The 15370-nt window shown below is 39.1% G+C and overlaps 1 protein-coding gene and 1 long non-coding RNA gene across 8 annotated transcripts in view; one reads left to right on the forward strand and one right to left on the reverse strand.

Annotated features, from left to right (window-relative positions):
• Positions 1-34: 34 nt before the first annotated feature.
• Positions 35-3282, forward strand: LOC148002617 (uncharacterized). Its single transcript, XR_015633474.1, has 2 exons — positions 35-72; positions 2680-3282. It is a non-coding gene; the product is annotated as an uncharacterized LOC148002617 (long non-coding RNA).
• Positions 3283-4784: 1502 nt separating this feature from the next.
• Iqcb1 (IQ motif containing B1) overlaps positions 4785-15370 on the reverse strand; it is a 54502-nt gene continuing 43916 nt past the window's right edge. For 6 of the 7 annotated variants that reach the window (XM_087576225.1, NM_001437764.1, NM_001437765.1 and 3 more), the window contains exons 14-15: positions 5953-6109; positions 4785-5343 (exon numbers count right to left, since the gene is read on the reverse strand). In XM_087576225.1, the coding sequence (XP_087432351.1) occupies positions 5114-5343; positions 5953-6109 (387 nt within the window). In that variant the 3' untranslated portion in view covers positions 4785-5113. Of the gene's footprint in view, positions 6110-15370 lie in introns of all 7 variants that reach the window. The other variant, NM_001107092.1, reaches the window with a different exon arrangement.

Here is a 15370-nt window from a genome sequence, read left to right on the forward strand (position 1 = left end):
ACGCAGGACGGAATCATATGGTGGGGTGTGACCCGGAAGAAGATCCAAGAAGGCCTGGAAACACCGAAATGGGTGGGTATTCGGTAAGGATCAGGTGTTTGCTGTCTGTGTTGGAAGTTCCGGTTTACCCTAATTTCTCATCTAGCGCTGTTCCTGCTAAGGACTATGGCTTCGGCTTCTGAGGAGATTTTGGACTAGGGGAGCCAGCTGGTAGTATGTGGGATTATGTAAGAGCCAACCCGGAGTAGAGCCTGAAACTTGATCTAGTATGGCATTTTAACTTTCTTAGGGAAAACAAAAAAGAGAGAGACTAACCAAAGACAAACAGCAATTTAGTAACGGAACTCGGACTACAACCTGACGTCACAGGGCATCACTAAGGGTGTGAGGGTAAGAGACAGTAGTGAAGAGTGGAAAAGTTCCCCTAAGGAAGTGGCACTTCAGCTGCGATAAGCACACTGAGATTTAAGGGCTCAGGTTCTGTGACTAGTCAGTGAGGAGCTCCAACAAGAGATAGAAAACATTCATCAAGTGCTCCTTCACCCTAAAGGGGGAGTCGGGGGGGGGTGGCAGGAACCTAGCCAACTCCTAATGACTCAGACATCCTTCATAAGAATGTTAATATGAACTTACTGAATCTCATATTACGTCAAGCATTTCGCCCACTAGATTTGCAGTCTCATCCTAATGAACACAACCTTTTGAGGCCCAAATAGTAGCATAGCAAGGCATCGCCTGTCTGCTTATTCAAAATCGTAGATCTTGTATATACAGCATCTTTTGCCACCTAACTACCTTATTGCCTCATAACTAGTTTACTATAAGAAATCCTGAGACTTTGTCTCTTGATCACAGTTGTATCTCCAGGTCCCTGAATAGTATGCAAGGGGGTACTCGATGTCCTTTGAGTCAGTAAAGAAATGTGGTGATTATCTTCAATTTAAATGTGATACAATAAGCGTCAAAAGACTGATTTATATAGTTTTGGGGAAGGGACAGAAGTATAAGACGTAAACTTATATCTCTTTGTATATTTTACCTACATTTAGCCTTAGAATAACCTTCTCTTGGGTAGGTCTAGACTGGGTCATTCATGGAAAATTGCAGTGAACCCAAGGGAAACGGAGGAAATGTGGAGAGGTTAGAGCTGAGCTAAGCTGAGCTATTTGATGCTCCTTCAAAAATCAATGGACTAGAGATGGGTTGAAATGCAATTCAATGGCAGCACATTGGCTCCGAGAGGTCGAGCTAGTAAAAGCTAATTCAGGAATTATCTAAGTGTGTGTGGCAGCGCTTGGGAGTCAGAGACAGGCAGCTCTCTTGAAACTAGTTTGGTCTATACATGGTGATTCAAGGTCACCCAGGGCTGCTGAGTAAGTCAGTCTGTATCTTGCTCAAAAGCAAATAGGAATTAACATAGTAAATGAGAGTGAAAGGCAGTAGAGGGCAGGTGGCAGAGGCAGCATAATTTGTGGGCTGACTGGGATACTTGACAATGGTGCTATGAACTGACAGTCGAGCATGTTGCCTATATGAGGTTGCATTTTATGCAAAGATATTTGGATATTATTTTGAAACCACAGAAGTTTGCATCACTCAGGTGTGTCTCTTGGGAGATTCACTAAGAGACTGGTTTCAAAGGTAAACCTCTTGCTCTACAAATGAATACCATGATCCATGTTTGATCCCTGGAATCTATGTAAAGGCGAAAGAAAAGAAACAAGGTGTCCTCTGACCCCCATGTGTGCTGTGGAAGTCATATACATACATCATACTCACACAATGATAATTATTTTTTTAAAAGAATGACCATTTCCCCAACTAAAAATAGAGTGAGGAAGAGTTGAGGGGGAAAAAGTGCCCTATCTTGCAGCACACGTGTAATATTGGAGAAGGAATACTGGAGATGGAAAGGCTTTAGATGCAGAGTTAGAGACATGTGTGGAGAAATAAGGCAGAAAAGTGTAAATGGAAAAGGGTATGGGAATAGAAATGTTAAGAAGGTAGGGCAAGAGCTAACCTAAACTGAGGATTTATGGGAAGCCTTATGGAAACCTACTGCTTTGTAAGCTAATTTTAAAATATGATTTTCTAAAATGGAGTTCCAATGGAGGTACTTTGCATGGTGGATAATGCTGTTCTCATACCCATGGGTTATTCGACAAAACACTAGATATGGGATATCTCCCTATGAGTTATTATTGGTCAAGAAGGGCCCAGAAGCCCCAAAATTATAAACTACTTTAATCACTCTTGCTGTCCACCAGAACTATATGATAAAACTGTGTTGTAGACCCATACACACTCATTACAGGACATAGAGAAATTGAAGTAGAACTAACTTGGAAACTGGCTAGCCTTCATAGTGCTAGGAAGTTTGGCTGCTGGGAGAGAAAACTTATCATTGGTCTTAGCCCACAGTGAACCCTGCATTCTACAGTATTGGTCAGCCATACATGACTGCTTTGGGGGTTACCAACCCCTTTCTGGTTAGATTTCAGGCATGCCCTGGAAAAGGGAATGTCTGGTACTGTATGTAAATCTGGTCAAAAGCCTTTGGCTGGGAAGATCATAGACACTAGGAAAGAACTTCTTACTGTTGTTTTGCTGAATGGACATGTTTTCACATTGCTTCTAAATATGTGTATACCCACTAATTAGTGATGCTTCTTTTTGCAGTGAGCAAAGGTAAATGCAGAAATTTGTAAATAGTCAAAGGACAGAGAATAAGGGTCTGTCAAGTACTCAGCCTTGTAAAGAACATCTGTATTACTTCACACCTCCATGGCTTAGAGATCATCAAAGAAAGGGCAGAAAGAACTTAAAAACTGGAAGATGGGGAGGAGTGCTTTGAAATGCTGCACTCTGGACATGACATGGCCATTGCACTCACGAACTAACCAGTAGCTGTGGAAACTCACACCAGGTTGCACAAGAAGAAGCTTGTCAGTATTCCAGCATGGATGGAGAAGGAGTACATGAGATCCCATTCCTAAATAGCTACTGGCAGTTAAGTGCCTGTTGGGAATGGGAGTCATTCTTTTTCAATGATATCACCATTAGTAAATTAAATTTCCCATGATTCAGTAAATAATCCCTCACCTACACACATGAAAGCAACATTAATTAAACTTAGTGTGTCATTTTTTTAGTGACATGAAAGTGGGGGCAGGAATGCTGGGAGAGTTTTCTAGAGGGACTGAGGAAAATAAGTGTTCATGATCAAAATGATTGCATACATGTATGAATTGTTAAAGAATAAAAAAAATGTAACAAAAGAAATGGTCTCACTCTTCTGATTTACTGTTATCCAATTTCCTCTTGCCTTAACAGTTATTTTCTCAAGGCCTGCTTTCATCTTCCCCTACGCCAAATATAGACACCCCAAGACTTTCCAATGTTGTGCCATGCCGCATTCATGAACCCCACAAGACCACCAAGGAGCTGTTTCTAATGTAATCACATTAGGCTCTTTATTACAAACTCGAGTTTGGGCTCACCACTGGCCCACAGGATGGTTTGCTGGAGCAGCCCTGAACTCTCATCAGGACAAGGGTTTTATAGGAAATGGAAATAAGTGAGGGGGTCCAGCCTGACCAGCATCCAACTTGTCTGTTGTAAGCCAACAGGGGAGTGCTGTGAAGCCAGACTATGCAATCACTAAGGTTCTGAAAGTACATCTGAAACAATCAGACTAATGTTTAATTAACTGTTGCAAAGATGTAGCTAGGGAGTAACTGGCCAAGGACAAGCTTTGGGGTCCTTCCTAGTACTAGGGTGCAGCTTGGATTCAGCTGGGGGCCAACTTCTCAAGCTTTTTTTTTTTTTCTTTTAAGATGGAGGCTGGTTCCAAGATGGAGTAGGTTTGGCCTCTCATCAATGTGTCTTCGAGATATAATATTTTATTTTCAACTTAACACTTATTTAAATATTTGTCACATATAAGTTGCATGTAACTACATCATATATGAAAAAGTATATCATATATTCCACAAGTATATACACCAATAAATCACAAGCTAGAAAAAGTGGCCAATTAAAGGCTTTTTTTTTTTTTTTTTAGTTGAAAAGCAGTGTATGGGGACTGGAAAGATGGCTCAGTATTTAAGAGCACTTGCTCTTCCAGAGGACCCAGTAGGTTCCCAGTCCCAATGTCTGATGCCTCATAGCTATCTATAGCTCTTTTGATATTGAGTAAATACCCCCACATAGACAGACAGACTCATACTCAAACAAGCAGTAATTGAACATATTTCCCATTTCACCATTTTTAAGAAGGAAATACACAAAGCAATGGCCAGGCATGGTGGTACATGCCTCTAATCCCAGCACTGAGGAAGCAGCAAGTAGACCTGTGAGGGTTAGGTACTTCCAGGCCAGCCAGAGCTACACTGTGAGACTCTCAAAGAACATTTACTACAATATATGAACTATAAACCACTGTTTCTCTGTCTCTTCTCCTGTGTCTCTTCATGAAATGTTATTTAGCTGACAAATTGTTTTTCTAAACCTTGTCGAGGACAAAACCATAAAGGTAATGGCAGTGGTGGCGCATACTTTTAATCCCAGTTCCCGGGAGGCAGAGGCAGGTGCATCTTCGGGAATTCAAGACCAAAGGTCTAAAGAGCTAGAATTCTAGGACTGAGAACCATCTCAAAACAAAAACAAGAAAAGGAAGAAAATCCAGAACAAATTACTACATATATTTTGTGTGTATAATAATGACAATGTCAAAATAATGGAAATTCTGAACAAATGTAAAAAATTGAAATAATCCTGACAACTTTTTCAGAAACAATATTTATTTAAAAACAAAAACAAAACAACTTTTAGTCAGAAAACAGAATGAAAGAAATTTCAAATTAACAATAAAATTTCACATTGAGTTCTGTCCCACAATTAAAAGCCCACAAATCTGTTTGTGACTACAGACAGGGTGTAGAGATGGGGAAAGAACTGAGAGTGAGGTAGGCAATGCTCTGCTCTTTGCTTCCAAGTGTTCATGAAGAAGATGCTCTGGAAAGCCACTGGCATAGACCTAGTCTTCCTGCATGCCAGAGGCAAAACCAACAATCTCTTAAAAGGTAAGAATGCCGGCTTTCCCAGTAACTCTCTAGGGAGGCTTGGTTCCACCAATAAATAAAGTCCCTAAATCTATACTAAGCTCGTCCTTTGGAACATCCATCTCATCCCCTGGTTCCTCTCCGAGCTTCTTCCACCAGGGGGCCTGTATGTGCTTCAGGGTGGTAAGGTGGGCCTGCTTGGCTTTGGCTGCCACAGGCCTAGATCTACTCAGGAACTGCTCAGGCTCCTTTCCTTCCGCCTCCTTCAGACTTGGTGCCTCTGCAGCAAACAGAAAGTAAATGGGTCAGTGGAAGGACGCCAGGCAAGCAGACTTGGAACCAGCAGAGCTGGAGCCTAGCTACAGTTAGGACAGGACAGGACAGGATGGGCTCTAACTCTGACTATGCTGTCACTGCTAACTATGAAGGTAGGTGTCTAGTAAAAAGTTACAGATGTGGGTGACAGCAACAACCCCAATCCCTGGCAACTTCCAGTCTTTTTAAGTCTTTTAGAAGAGAAAAACAGTAAGTTGTGTTAGATAGCTTAAAGAGAGCAAAACTTCAGTAAAAAATCATTAAATGTTATTTTTGAAAAGGTCACTGTACTGTAACTGCTGTCATTATCTAATTCTAAAATACAAAAAAAAATTTAAAAAGTTTAGGCAGAATGTGTGTAGAAGAGCACAGCATCTTTAAAATTAGTAATTTGGATGGAGTTGAAATATTTGAATTTATAACAAATGGAATGTATACAGTTGAAAACTGGGATGATGTAAGATTTCCTAAGGACTGGAATAAAGACTATTTGTGGCACTTCTAAAGATTTTGGATGCCACGTCTCTTGCATGGGTTATTCCATTTATGAAACAAAGACAGATGTAGAGCATACTCATCAACTGCTCAATATTGGTGCTGATCTGAGCCATCAATGCTTCCCTGTGTTGCTGGGCTCGCTCTTCTATGGCTCTTCCCATAAAATAGTGTTGAAGTCGTTCTTGTGCTTGTGCGTGGAGCTCTCTGCTGGCCACATCTGACATCTGAGAGCCCTGAAAACACACGACAGAGAACTTGTTGTAAAGATATGCTTTACCTACTCACCATAGCAGAGCTAGAAATTTTAGTAATCTCCCATTTTATCAATAGAATCTTACAGTTCTTATCTAACTTATCCTCTAGTGCAAGTATTAAATTATCTTCAAAAATAGCTTTAGTTGTGAGAATTCATGACTCTCATCTCAACACAGGAGCAGAAGCACAATCATAAGCTCAGGATCAATCTGGGCTATATAGTGACACCTTGTCTCAAAAAACCTCAAAGACAAATGAACAAGCATGCAAACAGACCCACAACAAAAACAAAAAAGAATCCACCAAACCATCCAAGCAGAATTTAAACAACTTCCTACACCCTAACTTTATATAATGATGTAGATGGGCCAGTTTCTTTGTTACCATTTTTAGATTTTATTTTGCATGTATGAGTTTTGCCTGCATATATGAATATGCACCAAATGTGTGTCTTATGCCCTCAGAAGGGGCTAGAAGAGGGTGTGAGATCCCTTGGAACTGGAGTTACAGATAGTTGTGAGTTACTACATTGGTGTAGGAACTGAATCTGGAACCTCTGCAAGAGCAGGTATTCTAAAGCACTGAGCTGTCTCTCTAGGTCTCCATGTTTCTTTTTGGTGTCCTTCTACACATCATTTTTCAAAGACCTGGTAGGTAATGAGACCCAGAGATTAGGAGACCACAATGAAAGTATAAATGGTTTAGTAAAGTTACCAGTCCAGAAGAGAAGAGAAGCTAACTCCCTTTGTTTTAGACTTCATTTGAAATATTATCTCTTATCCCATTCTCATTCCAAATGTATCCTTACCACAATGTTATAACTGGTTCTGGTTTCTAAGAATGAGAGACAAAAATCAGCTAAAAGATCCTACCCTTTAGACTATTTAAATAATTTAAGGGTGATATTAGTGACTAATTTGGATAAAAAAATAATCTTAGCCTTAAAACTGATAAAATTGGGCTGGAGAGATGGCTCAGCAGTTAAGAGCACTGACTGTTCTTCCAGAGGTCCTGAGTTCAAATCCCAGCAACCACATCGTGGCTCACAACCATCTGTAATGAGATCTGATGCCCTCTTCTGGTGTGTCTGAGGACAGCTACAGTGTACCTATATACATAAAATAAATAAATTTTTAAAAAATGATAAAATTTCTGACACCACAGCTTTCTCAAATACTAATGTAGTTCTGTTCCAGTTGATAACTTACCTTTCAGCCACAGACCTTATCAAAGCATAGTAAACAATAACAAACTGTGGTATTCATTAGACTTCTATTCATACTTCCACATTTATGAGGTCTATACTCATATTTAACTGAAGAACCAAAGCATTAGAAAATACTGCATATATGCTAAATTTGTACAGACACAAACTTCTCCTAAATATATACTCAAGCAACAAATTTACACTGTATTTGATTGGAGAATGTAAGTAACCAGAGGTGAAATGTATGCAAAGATATGCAGACCTAATTTGGCAGAACTATACCGTTGGACTAAAGGAATTTTAGTACCTGTGAAAGAAGAGAGGTAGAAAAACTAAAAATAAGAGCTAGAATTGTATAACAAAAGGCAAAGTGAAATTCATAAAACAGCATGAGTTCTACACCAGTTTGGACTTCATGAGAAAAACCAAGGCAAACCAAGAAACACATCCCCCTCCAAAACAAAACAAAACAAAACAAAACAAAACAAAACAAAACAAAACAAAACAAACAAAAACCAAGCAGAAATAAGATCCTTGAATATTCACTACTGCTTAAGTAATGTACAACACATCAATAATAGACTGTTAACCAAAATATTATTATTATTTTAGATAGTGTCTTATTGTACAGATCAACTAGGCCTAAAACTCAGAGATCTAGCTATCTGTCTCTGCCTGTGGAATATGCCCAGTGGAATTTCATTCACATTTTAAGAAAAAAAGAAAAAGTAGCCACAATCTACAGCCTGAATGAATCCGAAAGACATTATATACTAAATGAAATAAATTATGTACAAAGGATATGACTTCATATTAAATACTTAGTCAAATTCAGACACATACTGGTAGTTATCAGGAGGCGAGGGGGAAAATAGGTATTCTGTTTAATCAAAAGTGGAAAAAAGTCTAAAGATAAAATGGTGGTTAAAGCTATACAAGTTAAAAGTACTTCATGTGTCTACATAATTAACTATTCTTAAAACAGTATCTTTTAGGTTTTGTAGTTTTACTTTTGCAGTGCTGGATACATGCAGGGTTCTGCATATACTAGTATTTTATTTTATATGCTTTTAAAGACTTATTTTTATTTGTCTCTGTGTGTGTGTGCATATACATACACAAGCATGTGGGTGTCTGTGGAGGCCCAACGGGTGTCAATTCCACTAGAATTGGAGTTGACAATTCTGGTGGTTGTGAGCTCCTCAACATGGGTGCTGGGACTGTAACTCAGGTCCACCGAAAGGGCAGTAAGCACTCTTAAGCTCTGAGATATCTCCATCCTGATAATATGGTTAGTAAACTATCAAATTATTTTTACATTCTTATGAGATCTGAGCAGTCACAGATCTTCTATTTGCTTGACAACACTCAGTGTTTTAGTCTTTAAAAATCTAGGCATTCCAATGGGTGTAGATCACCTTACTGTGGTTTTAATCATTATTTTCTCTAATGGATGCTGATGCACCTTTTCATGTGTTTGCTACATGTATTGAACTGTCTTTTCAAGTCTTTAGGCCATTAAAAAAATAGATCATGTGTTTTCCTACTGTTCAGTTTTAAAAAATTCTTTATATGGATTAGTATGTAGAAAATGAATAACAAGATATTTTTCTAACCTTTGATTTCTATTTTCATTATCTTAACAGTTCTGAAGAGCACATGTTTTAAATTTTGAAGTCCATCAATTTTCTTTTTTGGTTTCTGCGATATTTGAAAATCACTGACTAAATGTCACAATTTTTTTTTCTTTTTTCTTTTTTTCGGAGCTGGGGACCAAACCCAGGGCCTTGCGCTTGCTAAGCAAGTGCTCTACCACTGAACTAAATCCCCAACCCCCACTGAGCTAAATCCCCAAACCCCACTGAGCTAAATCCCCAACCCCCACAATTTTCTATCATATTTTCTTCTACAAGTCGTATAGTTTTAGGACATGTATTTCACTAGATTTGATACATTTTAAGTTAAATTTTGTACATGATATGGAATTGGGGTTGAAGTTCAGCTTTTCTATTAATAGGTATGTAATTCCTTTAATTTTCTATTGTACTAATTAATTACATGAACCTCTAGGAAATGTATGTGCTTAGCTCCTGTAACCATGATTCTGTTTTCTGTTTCTATTGGTTGATGGCTCCATCCAACTTGGACAAGTGGACCCACACAGTATTTGTCCTTTACATCTGGCTTATTGCACTTAACATTCTTTCAAGGCTCATTCACAATGTTATGAATGTATGTTATTGGGTACAAAAAGCTTTAGAAATTTTATGTTCTGTTGATTAAATGACACTTTGTGACAGTATTCTGTTTCATTTTATTTTCCATCTTAAAAAAACATGTTTTCTAATTAATATATAACCAAGCCTTACTTTTAAAAGTTATGTGGGAGTGGGAGGGAGAGCTAAACCTTCAGAGAGGCAGACAAGCCTGGGAAACCAGAAGAGACTGCTCCCTGCACACACATCTCGGACGCCAGAGGAAAAAGCCAAAGACCATCTGGAACCCTGGTGCACTGAAGCTCCCGGAAGGGGCGACACAGGTCTTCCTGGTTGCTGCCGCTGCAGAGAGCCCCTGGGCAGCACCCCACGAGCGAACTTGAGCCTCAGGACCACAGGTAAGACCAAATTTTCTGCTGCAAGAAAGCTGCCTGGTGAACTCAAGACACAGGCCCACAGGAACAGCTGAAGACCTGTAGAGAGGAAAAACTACACGCCCGAAAGCAGAACACTCTGTCCCCATAACTGACTGAAAGAGAGGAAAACAGGTCTATAGCACTCCTGACACACAGGCTTATAGGACAGTCTAGCCACTGTCAGAAATAGCAGAACAAAGTAACACTAGAGATAATCTGATGGCGAGAGGCAAGCGCAGGAACCCAAGCAACAGAAACCAAGACTACATGGCACCATCAGAGCCCAATTCTCCCATCAAAACAAACATGGAATATCCAAACACACCAGAAAAGCAAGATCTAGTTTCAAAATCATTTTTGATCATGATGCTGGAGGACTTCAAGAAAGACGTGAAGAACTCCCTTAGAGAACAAGTAGAAGCCTACAGAGAGGAATCGCAAAAATGCCTGAAAGAATTCCAGGAAAACATAAATAAACAAGCAGAAGCCCATAGAGAGGAGACACAAAAATCCCTGAAAGAATTCCAGGAAAACACAATCAAACAGTTGAAGGAATTGAGGATGGAAATAGAAGCAATCAAGAAAGAACACAGGGAAACAGCCCTGGATATAGAAAACCAAAAGAAGAGACAAGGAGCTGTAGATACAAGCTTCACCAACAGAATACAAGAGATGGAAGAGAGAATCTCAGGAGCAGAAGATTCCATAGAGATCATTGACTCAACTGTCAAGGATAATGTAAAGCGGAAAAAGCTACTGGTCCAAAACATACAGGAAATCCAGGACTCAATGAGAAGATCAAACCTAAGGATAATAGGTATAGAAGAGAGTGAAGACTCCCAGCTCAAAGGACCAGTAAATATCTCCAACAAAATCATAGAAGAAAACTTCCCTAACCTAAAAAAAGAGATACCCATAGACATACAAGAAGCCTACAGAACTCCAAATAGATTGGACCAGAAAAGAAACACCTCCCGTCACATAATTGTCAAAACACCAAACGCACAAAATAAAGAAAGAATATTAAAAGCAGTAAGGGAAAAAGGTCAGGTAACATATAAAGGCAGACCTATCAGAATCACACCAGACTTCTCGCCAGAAACTATGAAGGCCAGAAGATCCTGGACTGATGTCATACAGACCCTAAGAGAACACAAATGCCAGCCCAGGTTACTGTATCCAGCAAAACTCTCAATTAACATTGATGGAGAAACCAAGACATTCCATGACAAAACCAAATTTACACAATATCTTTCTACAAATCCAGCACTACAAAGGATAATAAATGGTAAAGCCCAACATAAGGAGGCAAGCTATACCCTAGAAGAAGCAAGAAACTAATCGTCTTGGCAACAAAACAAAGAGAATGAAAGCACACAAACATAACCTTACATCCAAATATGAATATAACGAGAAGCAATAATCACTATTCCTTAATATCTCTCAATATCAATGGCCTCAACTCCCCAATAAAAAGACATAGATTAACAAACTGGATACGCAACGAGGACCCTGCATTCTGCTGCCTACAGGAAACACACCTCAGAGACAAAGACAGACACTACCTCAGAGTGAAAGGCTGGAAAACAACTTTCCAAGCAAATGGTCAGAAGAAGCAAGCTGGAGTAGCCATTCTAATATCAAATAAAATCAATTTCCAACTAAAAGTCATCAAAAAAGATAAGGAAGGACACTTCATATTCATCAAAGGAAAAATCCACCAAGATGAACTCTCAATCCTAAATATCTATGCCCCAAATACAAGGGCACCTACATACGTAAAAGAAACCTTACTAAAGCTCAAAACACACATTGCACCTCACACAATAATAGTGGGAGATTTCAACACCCCACTCTCATCAATGGACAGATCATGGAAACAGAAATTAAACAGTGATGTCGACAGACTAAGAGAAGTCATGAGCCAAATGGACTTAACGGATATTTATAGAACATTCTATCCTAAAGCAAAAGGATATACCTTCTTCTCAGCTCCTCATGGCACTTTCTCCAAAACTGACCATATAATTGGTCAAAAAACGGGCCTCAACAGGTACAGAAAGATAGAAATAATCCCATGCGTGCTATCGGACCACCACGGCCTAAAACTGGTCTTCAATATCAATCAAGGAAGAATGCCCACATATATGTGGAAATTGAACAATGCTCTACTCAATGATAACCTGGTCAAGGAAGAAATAAAGAAAGAAATTAAAAAATTTTTAGAATTTAATGAAAATGAAGATACAACATACTCAAACTTATGGGACACAATGAAAGCTGTGCTAAGAGGAAAACTCATAGTGCTGAGTGCCTGCAGAAAGAAACAGGAAAGAGCATATGTCAGCAGCTTGACAGCACACCTAAAAGCTCTAGAACAAAAAGAAGCAAATACACCCAGGAGGAGTAGAAGGCAGGAAATAATCAAACTCAGAGCTGAAATCAACCAAGTAGAAACAAAAAGGACCATAGAAAGAATCAACAGAACCAAAAGTTGGTTCTTTGAGAAAATCAACAAGATAGATAAACCCTTAGCCAGACTAACGAGAGGACACAGAGAGTGCGTCCAAATTAACAAAATCAGAAATGAAAAGGGAGACATAACTACAGATTCAGAGGAAATTCAAAAAATCATCAGATCTTACTATAAAAACCTATATTCAACAAAATTTGAAAATCTTCAGGAAATGGACAATTTCCTAGACAGATACCAGGTATCGAAGTTAAATCAGGAACAGATAAACCAGTTAAACAACCCCATAACTCCTAAGGAAATAGAAGCAGTCATTAAAGGTCTCCCAACCAAAAAGAGCCCAGGTCCAGACGGGTTTAGTGCAGAATTCTATCAGACCTTCATAGAAGACCTCATACCAATATTATCCAAACTATTCCACAAAATTGAAACAGATGGAGCCCTACCGAATTCCTTCTACGAAGCCACAATTACTCTTATACCTAAACCACACAAAGACACAACAAAGAAAGAGAACTTCAGACCAATTTCCCTTATGAATATCGACGCAAAAATACTCAATAAAATTCTGGCAAACCGAATTCAAGAGCACATCAAAACAATCATCCACCATGATCAAGTAGGCTTCATCCCAGGCATGCAGGGATGGCTTAATATACGGAAAACCATCAATGTGATCCATTATATAAACAAACTGAAAGAACAGAACCACATGATCATTTCATTAGATGCTGAGAAAGCATTTGACAAAATTCAACACCCCTTCATGATAAAAGTCCTGGAAAGAATAGGAATTCAAGGCCCATACCTAAACATAGTAAAAGCCATATACAGCAAACCAGTTGCTAACATTAAACTAAATGGAGAGAAACTTGAAGCAATCCCACTAAAATCAGGGACTAGACAAGGCTGCCGACTCTCTCCCTACTTATTCAATATAGTTCTTGAAGTTCTAGCCAGAGCAATCAGACAACAAAAGGAGGTCAAGGGGATACAGATCGGAAAAGAAGAAGTCAAAATATCACTATTTGCAGATGACATGATAGTATATTTAAGTGATCCCAAAAGTTCCACCAGAGAACTACTAAAGCTGATAAACAACTTCAGCAAAGTGGCTGGGTATAAAATTAACTCAAATAAATCAGTTGCCTTCCTCTATACAAAAGAGAAACAAGCCAAGAAAGAAATTAGGGAAACGACACCCTTCATAATAGACCCAAATAATATAAAGTACCTCGGTGTGACTTTAACCAAGCAAGTAAAAGATCTGTACAATAAGAACTTCAAGAAAGAAGTTCTGAGGAAAGAAATTGAAGAAGACCTCAGAAGATGGAAAGATGTCCCATGCTCATGGATTGGCAGGATTAATATAGTAAAAATGGCCATTTTACCAAAAGCGATCTACAGATTCAATGCAATCCCCATCAAAATACCAATCCAATTCTTCAAAGAGTTAGACAAAACAATTTGCAAATTCATCTGGAATAACAAAAAACCCAGGATAGCTAAAGCTATCCTCAACAATAAAAGGACGTCAGGGGGAATCACTATCCCTGAACTCAAGCAGTATTACAGAGCAATAGTGATAAAAACTGCATGGTATTGGTACAGAGACAGACAGATAGACCAATGGAATAGAATTGAAGACCCAGAAATGAACGCACACACCTATGGTCACTTGATTTTTGACAAAGGAGCCAAAACCATCCAATGGAAAAAAGATAGCATTTTCAGCAAATGGTGCTGGTTCAACTGGAGGGCAACATGTAGAAGAATGCAGATCGATCCATCCTTATCACCCTGTACAAAGCTTAAGTCCAAGTGGATCAAGGACCTCCACATCAAACCAGACACACTCAAACTAATAGAAGAAAAACTAGGGAAGCATCTGGAACACATGGGCACTGGAAAAAATTTCCTGAACAAAACACCAATGGCTTATGCTCTAAGATCAAGAATCGACAAATGGGATCTCATAAAACTGCAAAGCTTCTGTAAGGCAAAGGACACTGTGGTTAGGACAAAACGGCAACCAACAGATTGGGAAAAGATCTTTACCAATCCTACAACAGATAGAGGCCTTATATCCAAAATATACAAAGAACTCAAGAAGTTAGACCGCAGGGAGACAAATAACCCTATTAAAAAATGGGGTTCAGAGCTAAACAAAGAATTCACAGCTGAGGAATGCCGAATGGCTGAGAAACACCTAAAGAAATGTTCAACATCTTTAGTCATAAGGGAAATGCAAATCAAAACAACCGTGAGATTTCACCTCACACCAGTGAGAATGGCTAAGATCAAAAACTCAGGTGACAGCAGATGCTGGCGAGGATGTGGAGAAAGAGGAACACTCCTCAATTGGTGGTGGGATTGCAGACTGGTACAACCATTCTGGAAATCAGTCTGGAGGTTCCTCAGAAAATTGGACATTGAACTGCCTGAGGATCCAACTATACCTCTCTTGGGCATATACCCAAAAGATTCCTCAACATACAAAAGAGACACGTGCTCCACTATGTTCATCGCAGCCTTATTTATAATAGCCAGAAACTGGAAAGAACCCAGATGCCCTTCAACAGAGGAATGGATTCAGAAAATGTGGTACATCTACACAATGGAATATTACTCAGCTATCAAAAACAACGAGTTTATGAAATTCGTAGGCAAATGGTTGGAACTGGAAAATATCATCCTGAGTGAGCTAACCCATTCACAGAAAGACATACATGGTATGCACTCATTGATAAGTGGCTATTAGCCCAAATGCTTGAATTACCCTAGATCCCTAGAACAAACGAAACTCAAGACGGATGATCAAAATGTGAATGCTTCACTCCTTCTTTAAATGAGGAAAAAGAATACCCTTGGCAGGAAAGGGAGAGGCAAAGATTAAAACAGAGACTGAAGGAACACCCATTCAGAGC

This window comes from Rattus norvegicus, chromosome 11, assembly GCF_021556685.1.
Source record: "Rattus norvegicus strain SHRSP/BbbUtx chromosome 11, alternate assembly SHRSP_T2T, whole genome shotgun sequence".
NCBI classification, from domain to species: domain Eukaryota; kingdom Metazoa; phylum Chordata; class Mammalia; order Rodentia; family Muridae; genus Rattus; species Rattus norvegicus.